General features: G+C 34.6%; 1 protein-coding gene across 5 annotated transcripts in view; it reads left to right on the top strand.

The window, feature by feature from the left end:
- LRBA (LPS responsive beige-like anchor protein) overlaps positions 1-15365 on the top strand; it is a 687888-nt gene that overhangs the window by 69634 nt on the left and 602889 nt on the right. For all 5 annotated transcript variants that reach the window (XM_057725704.1, XM_057725703.1, XM_057725702.1 and 2 more), the window contains exons 3-4: positions 12615-12846; positions 13061-13161. In XM_057725704.1, the coding sequence (XP_057581687.1) occupies positions 12615-12846; positions 13061-13161 (333 nt within the window). The remainder of the gene's footprint in view (positions 1-12614; positions 12847-13060; positions 13162-15365) is intronic.

The following is a 15365-nucleotide window of genomic DNA, read 5'->3' as shown; positions in this document are numbered from 1 at the left end:
AGTATGAAAATCTCTAGGTCCATCCATGTTGCTGCAAATGGCATTATTTTGTTCTTTTTTTATGGCTGAGTAATAAACTATTGTATATGTGTACCACATCTTCCTTATCCATTTATCTGTTGATGGACATTTTGGTTGCTTCCATGTCCTGGCTATTATAAATAGTGCTGCAGTGAACATTGGGGTGCATGTATCTTTTTGAATTATGGTCAGAATGGCCATCGTCAAAAAGTCTGCAAACAATAAATGCTGCAGAGGGTGTGAAGAAAAGGGAACCCTCCTACTCTGTTGGTGGGAATGTAAATTGGTGCAGCCACTATGGAGAACAGTATGGAGATTCCTTAAAAAACTAAAAACAGAACTACTGTATGCTCCAGCAGTCCCACTCCCAAAGATATTATTCTTGAAGTGAGAATTTTAATAGCAGGTAGAAGGAAGTATGAGTTCCAGTATCCTCATCTAAGAGGATGTGCACTGACTAAGATACGTATTAGTTCATTTAATCCTCACAACAACTTTAAGAGAGGGGTACCATTATTACCACAGTTTTACAGATGAGGAAGTGAGCCATAGAGAGGTGAACTGTCCTGCCCATGCCCTTGGTATCTGGTAGGATCAGAAGTCAAATCCAGATAGTCTGGCTCTAGAGCCCATGCTCTTAACTACTGTTGCTCGAAAGTAAGAGAACTCTGTTTCTGAAAACTCTCAGTGCATAATTGTTTGTGGTTAAGGCTCTTCGGCAAGATACAGTTTGGGAGGGACCCATTAAAGTACCTTACTAACATTAAAATTAAGACATCACACTGGAGGGTAAACAGTGCTGTTTTGCTCATCTTCCATTGGTGACACTTGATACTGTACTCCTGATTTTCATCTCACATCCTTGTGGCCAGGAGCTCTCTTTCCCTCAATTTTGATGGAAGTGCATACCATTTGATTTGTTACAGGTAGTGTACAAACTAAGAAGCGTATTTTTTCCTGTCTAGTTTTCCACATAAATGTTCAGTGCATTTTGAGAAGGTTAAGATACTATTTTTTCCCCTTGGGTTCAAAGAAAATATGTACATATTTTGAAAAACTGAACTGTGTCATGAATGTAGGATTTTGAAAGTGAAATCCTTTTATAACTCCATCCTCCAAACTAACCATCACTAACAGCCTTATGCATATACTTCAGGCTTTTTCTATAGAAATACTACCATGTATGCATGGATATGATACGTGTATGTTGGAGATGTACAGAACAGACCTTTGGCTGAATGAGAAAATGCATATGAGGCTGAAACCAAATATCACCATCTCAGAAGAAGCTTTTGAAATATAAGAATGCTTATAAAATTTTATTAAAATTTTTAATTTATTGAATTTTATTATTAAACATTTTAGTAAATTTTTGTACCTTTCATATCCTAATTCAGAGAATACTTTCTTGGCACTGTGAATTAGTACATTGCTCTTGTCATCACTGAATAACACATTTGTAAGCCTAAATAGCCTCTTTTTCAGTTTGGGGAATAAGATACTCTTTTCCCTAACTCTCTCAGTAAAGTGTTGATGAAAAGTCAAAGCTGATGGTTATGTTGCCACCTACATGTTGAACTTTCTTTTTCTCAGCTAGTAACTGTCTTAAGATAAAGTCTTATTACGTTTTGTTCAATGTTAGGAATGATCTTAAACCAAAGGCTTACACACTAATTAAATTATAACGGAATTTAATCTTTTGCTGTTCTTTATTTTAATATTTATTACTTATATGCAGTGAAATTCCACCACAAAACATGCGGAGTCTAAAAAATTCATTTGTGTAAAATTTGAGGATTGAACTATTTTGAGTTTAGGTAAATATAGTATTTTTTAGTCTATGTTATCTTAAAAAGCACAGAAGTAAAATAATGGTGAAATTTAGTACTACAGAGAGTTGGTATATTGTGCTGAATATTATTTTTTTGCTTAAAAAATATGTACTACTGCAGTTTTTTAATTCAGTGAAAGATTCTTTAAGTGCTTTACAATTTTCAAAGGTTTATCACACATGATTTTATATAATCCCCGTATCACAGCTTGCTTTGTTTGAATAAATTTAATATTCGAAGTCTTTACTCTTTTGATTCTAGAATATCCATTGATACCTTTGTGTGTGAAAACTTGGTATTATTTTATCATTTATCTCATTAAAATTACCCTTCTTGACATGTTTTATTATTTAGACAAATGCAATAAATTAGCTGCTGTAGTTTATCCAGATATATAATAGTTCATAAAACAGGAATTGCTATTCATCTTTTTTACTTCGGTTTTGTGTATTCAGTTTAATTGTGTTTGGTTATCACTTTGTGATAAAAAGAATTTTTCTGAGATACAAAATGAATTGTAGTCGCATAAGTTAAAAACATGCTTTCGAATCATATTAAAAACAAAGAGTTGTCCAAGATGGCTTTTTCTGAAAACCAACTCATTCATTTATGCGCCATTTGTTGAACCTCTTTATATTGGTTAGACTTCTGTTCTGCTGAAAGTAGTAGAATACACATCTAATACCCATTTCATAAAATACAGGTTTTATTTTTCTCACATAGCAACGAGTTTGGGAGCAGGCAGTTGCTGGCACTAGTGGTTTTACTTAATAATGCTTCGAGAGCTATATACTTGCTGCCTTTCCTTTTACCATTCTTAATGTATTGGCATTTTGTCTGTCTTTGTGCTTGTAAGCCGCGTGATGTGAAGATGGCTACTGTATGTGTGGTAATCATGTCTGTGTTCTAGGGAGGGAAGAAGAGGGGAAAAGGCTACTCCAGCTATATCTGTTTTCCTTTTGTCAAGTGAAACCCTGGTTCAGCCACCTTAGTGCCTTGTGAGTTTGTGTAAGTTACTTATGTTTTAGTTCCTCATCTATTAAGTGGAGATAATGTGGTGGTATTTTTTTTTTTTGTGAGCAGTAATTAAAAATGATAATTCATGTAAAGTGCTTGAGTAATAGCTCACAGTAATCACTCAGTGCATGTATGTTGTTATTGTTTTGTATTATCTTAGTAATATTTTGTATTTTTATTATTTGTATTTTTATGTGATTAGCTTACAGTAGTCACTCAATACATGTATGCTATTGTTGTTTTGTATTTTTATCATTATTATTTATTTTATTTTGCATTAGGATTCAAAAAAATAGCACAAAAATATGTAGAGTAAAAAAGTTTTCCCCAACTACTACTGACTGATTTGCAATTATTTATGCTGTGTAACAAATTATGCCCAAACCTTGCAGCTTAAAACAATAATAAACACATATCAGCTCACAGTTTCTATGGGTCAGGAATTTAGAAGCAGATTGACTGGACAGTTCTGGGTCAGGGTCTCTCAGGAGATTGCATTTAAGATGTTGACTGCAATAACAGTTGTCTGAAGGCTTAACTGAGGCTGGAGGGTCTGCTTCCAAGGCTACTTATGTGACTGGCAAGTTGGTGCTAAATATTGGTGGGAGCCTCAGTTCCTCTCCAAGTGGGTCTGTCACAGAGCTGCTTGAGTATCCTCATGACATGGTGGCTGATTTTACTCAGAATGAGTGATACTAGGGAAGCCATAAAGTCCTTAATGACCTAGCCTGGAAGTCACACATGTTATTTCTGCTGAACCCTGTTGGCACACAGAGCAGCTCTGATTTAATGTGGGAGATCATCTGTCTTGCTTGGCTTTTGGACTGAATTGTTCATGAAGAGATAGGGGTCCATTAAAAATAATTTATTTATTTATTTATTTGGGTGTGTCAGGTCTTAGTTGCAGAATGCAGGATCTTCATTGCAGCATGTGAGATCTTTCATTGAGGCGTATGGGCTCTTTGTTGTGGTGTGTGAGTTTCTTTAGTTGCAGCACGTGGGCTTCTCTCTAGTTGTGGTGCACGGGCTCCAGAGTGTGTGGGCTCCCTAGTTGTGGTGCACAGGCTTAGTAGTTGTGTCACCCAGGCTTAGTTGACCCTCGGCATGTGAGATCTTAGTTCCCCGACTAGGGATTGAACCCACGACCCCTGCATTGGAAAGTGGATTCTTAACCACTGGACCATCAGGGAAATCCTGATAGGGGTTCATTTTGATGGTTTTCCATTGCTCATACTTTATTTTCCCTTTATTTTTTTGTCAGTCATCTTCTTTATTTCCCCAGGTTTCTATGATGAAATCAAATACAGAATAATTGATAAAGCAGAAATGGATAATGCTGTATTAGTTTGCTAGGGCTGCCATAACAAAAAAAAATAACACCGGGCAGCTGAAACAACAGTTCTGGAAGCTGGAAGTCCGAGGTCAGGGTTGAGTTCTGATGAGACCACTTTCCTCAGCTTGAAGATGGTGCTTTCTTGCTGTGTCTTCACATGGTCTTTTCTTTTTTTTTTTATTTTTTATTTTTTATTTAAGCTCTTTATTGGAATATAATTGCTTTACACCACTGTGCCAATTTTTAAGGTACACCAAAATGAATCAGCTGTATTTCTACACATATGCCCACACTCCCGTGACTCCCTCTCACCTTCCCTGTCCTGGCCCTCTAAGTCATCACCCTCCCTTTATCTTAATTTGAGATGTTTCTTTCTTTCTTTAATTATTATATTCTGTAAATCATAAATAGAAAGCTATGGAAAAATAAATAGGTTTTTTAAACCATTTACCTGAAAATGTGAAAGGCCTTGTAAATGTTTGTGTAAACATAGTTAATTCTGGCATATTATTCATAGGAATAAACTTCAAGAACACAAATACATTATCCAGTGTTTCTTAAAAAAGCTTTTGAAGAATGCTATTACTGTGAAAAGCTCTTGTCAAAAAAAAAAAAAAAAAAGATTTGTTTCATTGTCAGATAAATTTTGGGAAGTTCATACATTGGTTATACATCTTTTTAATATTTACAATGCACAGTGGTGTATTAAAGCTCTGGGAATTTTATAATGTCAACATCTCTTGCCTTGTTTACTCCAGTGTTTCTCAGGCTTAATTATAGAAACTTTTTGCTTGATTCTAGTTTTGTATACATGTCATAATTCAGTGAAAATTTCTAATTCTTTCAAAAGGTACAATGAACAATGAGAGAGGAGAGGCTATTTGCTACTTTCTGGTACATTTGGGGATTTAAAAAACTATAAAGATGATAATTCATTATCAGTTAGACATGCATTTTGACTAATTTCCTATAGATAGTGAAGTTCACAAATTTTTCAAATACTTACTTTAGCTTACTATATAGAGAAACTTTAGAAAACCCAACTGAAATGTTAAATGTTAATGAAGATATAAGGAAAGCATGAGTCTAGGAGTCAAATAGTCCGATTAGAAGTTTTGGCTGTGAATTATTACACAGTCTTTTGTTCCTCTGTAAATAGATGTGAAGTAATTGATATATATATGTGTGTTGATAATATTACTGAAACTATTGATGCCTTTGGGTGTTTTAACAAATAGTGAAAGACCCAAAAGACAGTGGAGGAAGGAGGACAAAAAACTCAAAGGGAGTAATTTTCAGTTCAGAATATTAAATGGCTGACAGGAAATTATAATTGTTCCTTATGGAGTTTAATTCTCTTAATTTGCATATTTGGAATTCTATGGTTGCAGAAAATCTTGATAATCTTTGTTAATATATTAGCATAAGGCCTCCAAGCCCAGACTAGTCTCACTGTGAGATTATGGTATAATTCCATTCTTTTTAGTCTTCACAGGTTATTTGTGATTGTAGTATACATTACAGAATGCTAAGGATTAAAAATTTCTGTTCACCTCTTCTGATTTCCTTGTATTTTGTATCTTCATCTGAATTCTACATTGTTGCCTCTAGTCAGTGGATTTTACTTTTCTCTTACTTTTGATATAAATGACTTGAGCTTGGTCTTTTTGTTTGTTTGTTTTTTAGATTTACTTTAAACCCAGGTTTACTGAGACATACAGTAAAATTCACCGTGTACGATTTTATGAAGTTTGACAGATGGATATGCTTGGGTATCCAGTACCATCATCAAGATATTGAAAATTTTATCATCCCAAAAATGTCCCTTCATGTTTTTCTGTGGTTTATTCCGCCCTTCCTTCCTCAGCCCCTGGCAAACACTCATCTAACTTCTTTCCCTACACTTTTTTCTTTTCCAGAATATCATATAAGTGGAAGCATACAATATGTAGCTTTTATGTCTAGCTTCCTTGACTTAGTATAATGTTTTTGAGATTGATTCTTATTATTAATGGTATCTGTAATTTGTTCCTTATTATTGCTGATTAGTATTCTATTGTATGGTTGTACCACAATGTGTTTATCCACTTACTAGTTGATGGACACTTGAATTGTTTCCAGTTTTTGGTGATTATGAATAAAACTGCTGTAAACATTCACGTACAGATCTTTGTGGACAAATGCTTTCATGAAATGGGTTGAGCTTTTGCAAGGATCTTAGTACTTCATTATTTTTTTGTTGAAACTTTAGTTTCAAAACCTTATCTTTTGGAGAGATTAAGATACTAGAAGTAGGACTTCATATTTCTTGCTTATTGCACTGGGATGTAAGAACTCAAGTTTGTTTCTTTAATTTTTAAGTTATGAATATAATGAATATTTAAACCTAATTGTATATATCCTAAGGATCCATTACATGTCACGCATAGTGCTAAGATTAAAAAGGATAAAAAATATTTTTTGAAATGGTTCCTATTTTCTGGGATCATCATTTATGCTATTTAAGTGTATTTGAGTGGAAAAAATTTATGGGAAATAATTAAAGAAGTAGGGGACTTCTCTCACGGAGTGTGGTTAAAACTTTGCTTTACAGCGCAGGGGACGCGGGTTCGATCTCTGATCCCGGAGCTGAGTTCCCTCCAGCCAAAAAACCAAAACATAGAAAACAGAAGCAATATTGTAACAAATTCAGTAAAGACTTTAAAAATCGCCCACATCAAAAAAAATCTTTAAAAAGTGATTAAAATTTGTGATAAGAAAAAATTATGTATATGATTGAAATATTAGGTTAAATCATGAAATTGTTATCTCATAGTCAGAAACACTTGAATATTAGTAATATAATATGGGTCATCCAGGTTTATTGTAGGCTGGAAAGGTCAGAATAGTTCTCAGAAGAGACAGGTCTTAAATTGGGCCTTAGGAAAATGTTAAGATATAGTTCTTCAAATGGTACAAGAAAGTGGGAAGCCAGTCATAGAGAACAGCAAATTTAACCTAATTTTCTGAAATGAGAAATTTCTTGTATTAGAGTAAATATTCTGTAATTCCTAGGACCTGGATATAGTTTCTAAAAATCATAGTTTTAGAAGGGACAAGGGAGAATCAGAGCGAATTGCTAAAAAGAAAATTTGTTTAATGCAACCGTTACTGCTGAAAGTATTTTATAATTTGTATTGGATCCTAAATTAGCAGATTTGATTGCTAGTACCTAATAATTAGGATATACTTGAGGCTCTTATATTTGTGTGAAATTCTTTGGATGGGATATGTCATTTTACTAAGGGTTGTAATTATTGTAATTCATAATGAACGTATTGCTTTTTCTCACATGTATTGCAGCTAGTTCATAATCATCTCTACTTATGTCAATAGCAGTGAGAGAAACATCTTGCTGTCTTTACTTACAGAAATTAAAACTCTAGGAGAGAGAAATATTACTATCCAGGAAATTTTTGATCTGAAAGTAGACCTGACTACCAAAATAAGCCTGATTATATTACTGCAGTATCTGTAGTGTTAAATTTTGTGTAAGAGTTGGGGCTTTTTGTGTTCTAATTCTGAGGATTCACAATGTTGATGACTTCTAGGAAGGTCTCAGTTATTATAGCTGAATATACCATCTTTCCTTCTTTTCAACCTTTTGCTTTTGGACCTTTCTATTAAACAGATGTTTGTCGTTTCTGTATTATCCGCTATGTCTCTCAACCTCTCGTATTTTCTATTTCCTTGTCTCTCTCTCCTGCCTTCTGGGACTTTGCTCAACTCTTTTAGTTCCCGGATTTTTCTTTTTTGGCTGCACCGCATGGCACATGGGATCTTAGTTCCTGGACCAGGGATCGAGCCCGTGCCCCCTGCAGTGGAAGCGTGAAGTCTTAACCATTGAACTACCAGAGAAATCCCTCAACAATATATTTTTTATTTTTGAAAAACTGATTACCAATCACAGAAGTATTTCTGAAAGGAAAGTGAAGTGCTGTCTCTATTAAATGAAGGTTCTGGGAGTAGATAAGCCGAACAGAGTCTCTAGGTCATGGTTTGGCTTTTTAAAGAGTTTGTATGAGCCTTCAATGGGATATTTAGTAGGCAACATCACAAATGAACCCTAGGGAATACAGTGGTATATCAGTTTGCTAGGACTGCTGTAGCACGGTACCAAAAATTGGATGGCTTAGACAAGATACAGGAAATATCTAGTTAGGGGCATAAGCTGTGATTATACTCTGTCCAGTTTCTACTATACTGTACTCCTGCTACATCTTTGAGGAAAATTTAGCAAGTTTCAAGGGAAACAAAACTTTGCTTTGCAATATTAGAATTTTGTATGTATGATAGTCTTTCCAGTTCTATAAATCTTTTGAAGAGAAAATAATTATTTTTGGTCTATATTTGTTTCTTTGTTTTTGAAAATACAAGTGACTTAGGTTTAATGATTGATTTCAGCTTAAACCTTTTTATTAATATAACCATTGTGGAGAAATAATCTTTGTGCCCAATTAAAGTCCTAACACAAAACTTGTGAAGGTTTATTTAGATTCTTTGAATAATATGCTGTAAAACTTCTATAATCTTGTACATTAAACTATAACCTATAGAAAGCATGTTATGCCACCCTGAAGGTGGCTATAAAAATTGTTTATGAAGTTCAGGCCAAGACTAAAATATGTTGAAATGGGGAGTTTTGAAAAATGTTCTCTATAGCAAAGGAGACCAAATCATGCTAAAATATAGAAAAAGACTATACATCAGTTTCCAGGCTACATTATTCAAAAAAATACAACCATAAAAAAGGTAATAAGATTACATTTTCACATTTCATGGCTAGTAAAGTGCATTAGGCTGCTCAGATATTCATAACTTACTGTGACATTTGGGAAGATTACATTTTGTAGTGCACAGCCATTACTACAGCTCAGATAATAACTAGCCAATGCCTGGACTTGGATTATGATCCCTGTCATTGGAAACAAATTTGTGTTTTGAAGGTTGATCAGCTTCAAATAACTATTAGAAAGGGTTAACATGACATACTGTAGACCCTGTGCATGCTTTTTAGGTATAATAGATATGCATACATCTAGTATATCAAATATGCCACATATTTGTATGTACCAATTTATGCCATCAATTTTCTCCTTGAGAGGCATATTTTATAATATTTAAAGCAATGGAGAAATATTTAAAACACCTGTCTGGATACTGCTCTCACAGTATAAACTCAATTTAAAAGCCAGTGAAAGATTTGGAGGTTTTTTGGAAATTACTTTCAAAAATTAATTCTATAGCTTCTTGGAAGGGTGGTTACTGATGGTAATAAACAGATCAAAATGAAAGATTGATGTACGTAATATTAAGGTGAAGGTAAGGTCACTTAAGTTGCTTGCAGCTAGGTTTTCGACTTATTTAGATCTGTGTGGAGGATGTCCAAAAGTGTATGTATACTACAAACTCTCCCCTGGCCCTCGTTCCCCAGATGCTCATTTACCTCTTCAGAGGCAATCACTATTTAGTTTCTTGTGTATTGTTCTTTGTTTTACACTCAAATTGTGGCCTACTATCATGCTTTTTTTCCACTTTGATTATCTCACCTAAACAATGTATTTTAGATATCTTTTTCTGTCAGATGGAGCTGCCTCATTATTTTCAATGGCTGCATCATATTCCATTATATAGTTAAACACAACTTTATTAGCTTTATTTTATAATGTTTTTTTGGGGGGGGTATTGTTTCTTCTGTTTTCTATTAAAATGCTGCAGTGAAGTTCTTGTGTCTAACATCATTGCATAAATGTATCTGTGGAATAAATTTCTAGTTGTTAAGGTAGCCATTTGTGTCTGGCTTCTATTTAGCATAATTCTTTTGAGGTTGATTCATGTTGTTAACTGTAATCAGTAGTTCTGTTACCAAATACTTTTCTCGTTTATAGTAATTTTTCAGTTTTCTAGGGATATATCTTATCATCTGAAAATAATTGGAATTTAAATCCTCTGTTCTGATATTTATACATGTTGCTGCCTTTTGACCAAAAGTGGCATCTGTATCTCCAGAATAATATCACGTGGTAGTGATGATAGTGCATCCTAGTCTTATTTCTGACTCTAATGAGAATCATTCCAGTTTTCCTATATGGATGTGACGTTGGCTTTTTAGGTGTATTTTATTGTTAAGGGAAGTCTTTAAAAATTAATAAATGTAGAAAGTTTGATGGAAATATAAAACCGCCATTTAGCTATGTCACAGTGTTTACAATTGCAGGTAAAATCCATCAGTGGACGCTTAAAAGTATCATGAGAAACAAGATATTTGTATAGTCTCTAACTATTCTTTACAAGAATGCTTAATAATTTAAAAATGAAAGATAGTAACTTTAAAATGGAAAAATACAGACACCTCCTTAAGAAGGTGATCAAAGCTAACTTTACCAATAGCAAGACATACTGACATCAGGTACCATCTGAAATGATACAGTGAGAAGGACACACATCACCTCTGGGGTATTTCTTTCTTTCTTTTTTTTTTTTTTTTTTTACTAAAAATGCATGGCCTGAATTTAAACATGAAGAAATATTCAGATTGGAAGACAGTGTATGAAATAACTGGCAAATACACTTCAAAAGTGTCAAAATCATGAAAGTCAAAGAATGCCTGTGCAGCTGTCTCGGTTTGGAGAAGACTAAGGGGATGCTGATCCTTGATCAGAAAAAGGACAGTGTGACAAGTGGCAATATGTGAGTAAGATGTGTAGTATTGTACCTGGTGTTAATGACTACTATGATGATGTAATATATTCACATTAGGGGAAGCTGGTTAAAGGGTATACAGGAACGGTATATTATTTTGCAATTTTTTGAACATTTGAATTATTTCAGAATAAAAAGTTAAAGACAAAACAAGCAAAAAATTGTCACAGATAGTCACAAAAGCAAAACAAAAAATCTCTATTAGACTTCTTATGTAACTTACAGAATTTTGGGGTGCACTTAGGGAACCAAGCACATATACTTCATAGCCAGGACCATGTAGCTAGGAGAATTGGCCCAATCACACCAAGGGACTCTTTAGCAGAAACCCAGCTATCATCTCCTTATGCCACATGTTACAGTTGATGCAAAGAATTGTACTAAATTGTGCTAAAATCTCTGCCAGAGCTTTCCTAGAAGAACCAAAAGTCTTTACGACTGTGTTTGCCAGGAATTCTTATCTCCCTACATGCAGATACTGCTTCCTGTTTTTCGTTTTCCCATTTTTTTCTTTCTCATGCTGGTGTGTATCTTTGACAGAAACTGGGGTGTATATTGATCCCTGGCTGCCAGGAGTTTTAATTGATTTCCTAGTTCTGTACCGTCTTTGCTTTTCTGAAGTAAACTATACTTGGTCATGACTGTTATTCTTTTTTGAGCCATTGGATTTCGTTTTGTACAATTCACTTTCTCCTAATTCTTGCCTACCTTTTGGGTTTAGGAGAGCATAATGAAAAATGAAGATGTAGTCAGAAGGACAGGAGTGTAGGTGAATCATGTATATAACTATTCTGACAGATATCTTTCAAAAATCTAGTTAAAAAAGGATAGTCCTGCAAAGGTAATTCTAAAAGTATTTTAATTCCTTTAAACAATCGGGGTTTGTTAAAATTAAAAAAACTTTCCCTCTGGGAGGATGCTGTTGTTGAGATGGCAAGGTAGGAATAGGTCAGTACGGCTTTCTCTGGATAGATTTTCTGATAGCAACATCAGTGAAATAAATTGTCTTGATTGCTGACTTTGAGTGTGTGACTAAGTTTAAGTTATATTTATGTTATCCTGATTATTGACGGGGGGCTCAAAATGGATCGGTGTAATAAATCAGAAATTTGGCAAATAAAAACTACATGTTTTGTATCTACTCTAAGCCTTTTTCAGCTTTTCATTTTTGCTGTGAGCTCATGCCATGTGTAAGTAGCAAAGGACCTTTAGGTTGCTCTGAGTAGCTCACAGATTACCTAATTCATAGATGAAACATTGAATTAGAAGCAATTATAGAATTAAGTTAGATCTTTGTTAGTACCAAGGCAGTAGGTAATGATTTTCCTAAACATCCTTTATTTGCTTTTATTGAAAATATTTCCATTTTTATATTCTAAGTCTTTCTTGACTTTGTGCTATCTTAACTTGAAGATTTCTGTAGAAGTTTTATTTTTCAGAGCTCTGTGTGTGTGTGTATGTGAGTGTTACAGATCTTTTTATTGTTGTAGGGGGTAGATAAGAATGTATATGGGAGTGCCGAATCCTAATCACTAGACTGCCAGGGAAGAGAAGAATGTGTATGGATAGTTACTGCCAACCTAAAGCTTACGAGTGTGCTCTGGTTATATTGAAGAAGCACTAATGCTTTTAATTTTTTTTTCCTCCCTCCTTTCCCCTGCCTCTGGAAGTTGGTAGGAGGGCAGTTTGATTTAGAAATGAATTTCATTATTCAAGAAGGTGAGAGTATCATCTGCATGGTGGACCTACTAGAAAAATGTGACGTTACTTGCCAAGCAGAAGTCTGGAGCATGTTTACAGCCATTCTGAAGAAAAGCATACGAAATCTTCAAGTCTGCACTGAAGTAGGCCTTGTTGAAAAAGTGCTTGGGAAAATTGAAAAAGTTGACAACATGATAGCAGGTATGATTTTCCATAATACAGTGGTTGTGAGGAAATGAAGTTTGATTCCTAAGTACTGTATTTTTCTTATTTAATATTTATTTAAAAAATATTGAGCATGTAACATGTACCTGGAAATTTAATGCCCAAACTCTTAAGAAGGAACCGTATATTTTAATCTTTCAAGAACTATAAGTAGCTTGATTATTTTATTTTTTGCTTTCTTTGCTTCCAGATCTTTTAGTTGACATGTTGGGAGTGCTGGCTAGCTACAATTTGACAGTTCGAGAACTTAAGCTCTTCTTCAGTAAACTTCAAGGAGATAAAGGACAATGGGTAATCTTAAATACTCTTTATTATTTGAAAGTATTCCCCTCCCCAAACATTTGAAAGTATTCCATTCCCCTTTTAAGCAATTGATATTGTTGCACAGGGGGTAAATGTCAAATTGAGGGGGAGAGATCAATTAGAATTTGATTCCCCTTTTATTTGATGTCCCCTTTTATGGCTGTTAGCATTTGCCTTATGTGTTGAGGTGCTCCTATGTTGGATGCATAGATATTTACAACTGTTATATCTTCTTGGATTGATCCCTTGGTCATTATGTAGTGTCCTTCCTTGTCTCTTGTAATAGTCTTTAAAGTCTAATTTGTGTGATATGAGTATCGCTACTCCAGCTTTCTTTTGACTTCCATTTGCATGGACTGTCTTTTTCCATCCCTTTACTTTCAATCTATATGTGTCCCTAGGTCTGAAGTGGGTTTCTCATAGACAGCATATATACGGGTCTTGTTTTTGTATCCATTCAGCCAGTCTGTGTCTTTTGGTTGGAGCGTTTAATCTATTTACATTTAAGGTGATTACTGACATGTATGTTCCTATTACCATTTTCTTAATTGTTTTGGGTTTGTTTTTGTAGGTCTTTTCCTTCTCTTGTGTTTGCTGCCTAGAGAGGTTCCTTTAGCAGTTATTGTAAGGCTGGTTTGGTGGTGCTGAATTCTCTTAACTTTTGCTTGTCTGTAAAGCTTTGGATTTCTCCATCGAACCTGAATGAGATTATTCCTTGTTGAGTGCTGGATTTTGTCATAGTTCTTTTAAGATTGTTAGACTGTCTTTGCAGGCAGATAAGTTACTTGTGGATTAACTTTATCCTTTCAGGCTGGTTTAAAAGTTTCCTTTTTTGGTCAGGTGTAGATTGTCTGTTACTCTAGGGCTAGGTCAGCCATGTTATTCTGATCTGACTTTTCTAGGGTCTCTATGAATGCCCCTAGGTCTCAGACATGAGGCAAGAGGTAGTGCAAGACTGTGGTCTCTCCATAGCGCCTACAGTCTCAACAATTCCTGGCTCTGTATTTGCTCTGGAAATTCTTTGACAGCTGTAAAGCTGTCAAAATCTTGGCCACTCCACCTTGTTGAATTTTAAGGTAGAGACGAACAGTTTGGTATTGTGCCAGGGGGTCAGTGCAGATGAGTGGAGTTTCGTCTCTTCATGTGTCCTTCCTCTGTAGTGCTCTGCCCTGAAGGTTCTGTCCACCCCAGACTGCCCATTCTACAATTTGTGCCTCGTCAACTCAGTGAGACTTTTAAGTTCTGTTTGGTTTCCCTCTCCTTGTGCAATGATATGTGACATGGAAATTGACTCCAGGTAGAAAGTCTGGGTAATCTCATGGCTCATTTTGTTTCTTTTTCTCAAGGATCACAGTCTTGAGCTACCTTTTTTCTTCCATGTCTGAAAACAGTTTTAGTTTCATACATTTTGTCCAGTTTTCTGGTTTATGGTAAGTTGGTAAGTGTAGGTCCTGTTACTGTGTCATGTGCAGAAGAAGTATACTGGTTTGGTTTTGGTTTTGATTTATATTAAAATAATTTATTTATTCTGAATATGTAATTAAAACATTTTTTGTCATATTGGTGAATATAGAAAGCTATAAGAAAGTAGCAAAGGATATGAATAGATATTTATGTAGTTAGAAACCCCACAATCAAACACTAAATCACTAATAGAGATGTTCAAATTAAAACAATATTGATATGTCATCTTACATCATCAGTATCAAGAATTATAAAGTTGGATAATAGCGAGTATAATTGGGGGGATAAAGTTATTTTAAACCTGTGTGCTATTGGTTAGACTGAACACCAATGGAGCCCCCCTCAAGAGTAATCTAGTACGACTTAGTCACTTAAGTTGTACCCATATGCAGTGATTTAGTAGTTTGCTGCTGAGTACATGATCCAAGAAATTCTTATGTGGTTCTGTAAGGAAATATACATAAGGATGTTCAGTGAAGCATTATTTTGGATGGCAGTGAATTGTCAACATGTATGTTTATTGTTAGGAGGATAGGTAAAATGTATTGGGTGTATTGGATGCATAGAATAGATTATTGTATTGCAGTTAGAATCAATGCATAGAGTTATATGAATAGATATCAAAAAGCAGGAAGAAAGTAAGAAATAGAATGATATATCTAACCCAATATCATTTAAATTTTAAGTGTAATCACATAGAAACACATTTTTGAAGGAACACATGAAAA

This window comes from Hippopotamus amphibius, chromosome 3 (assembly GCF_030028045.1).
Source record: "Hippopotamus amphibius kiboko isolate mHipAmp2 chromosome 3, mHipAmp2.hap2, whole genome shotgun sequence".
Lineage (NCBI taxonomy): Eukaryota > Metazoa > Chordata > Mammalia > Artiodactyla > Hippopotamidae > Hippopotamus > Hippopotamus amphibius.
The sequence above is the reverse complement of the archived record's forward strand: the minus strand, read 5'-3'. Positions and strand labels throughout refer to the sequence as shown.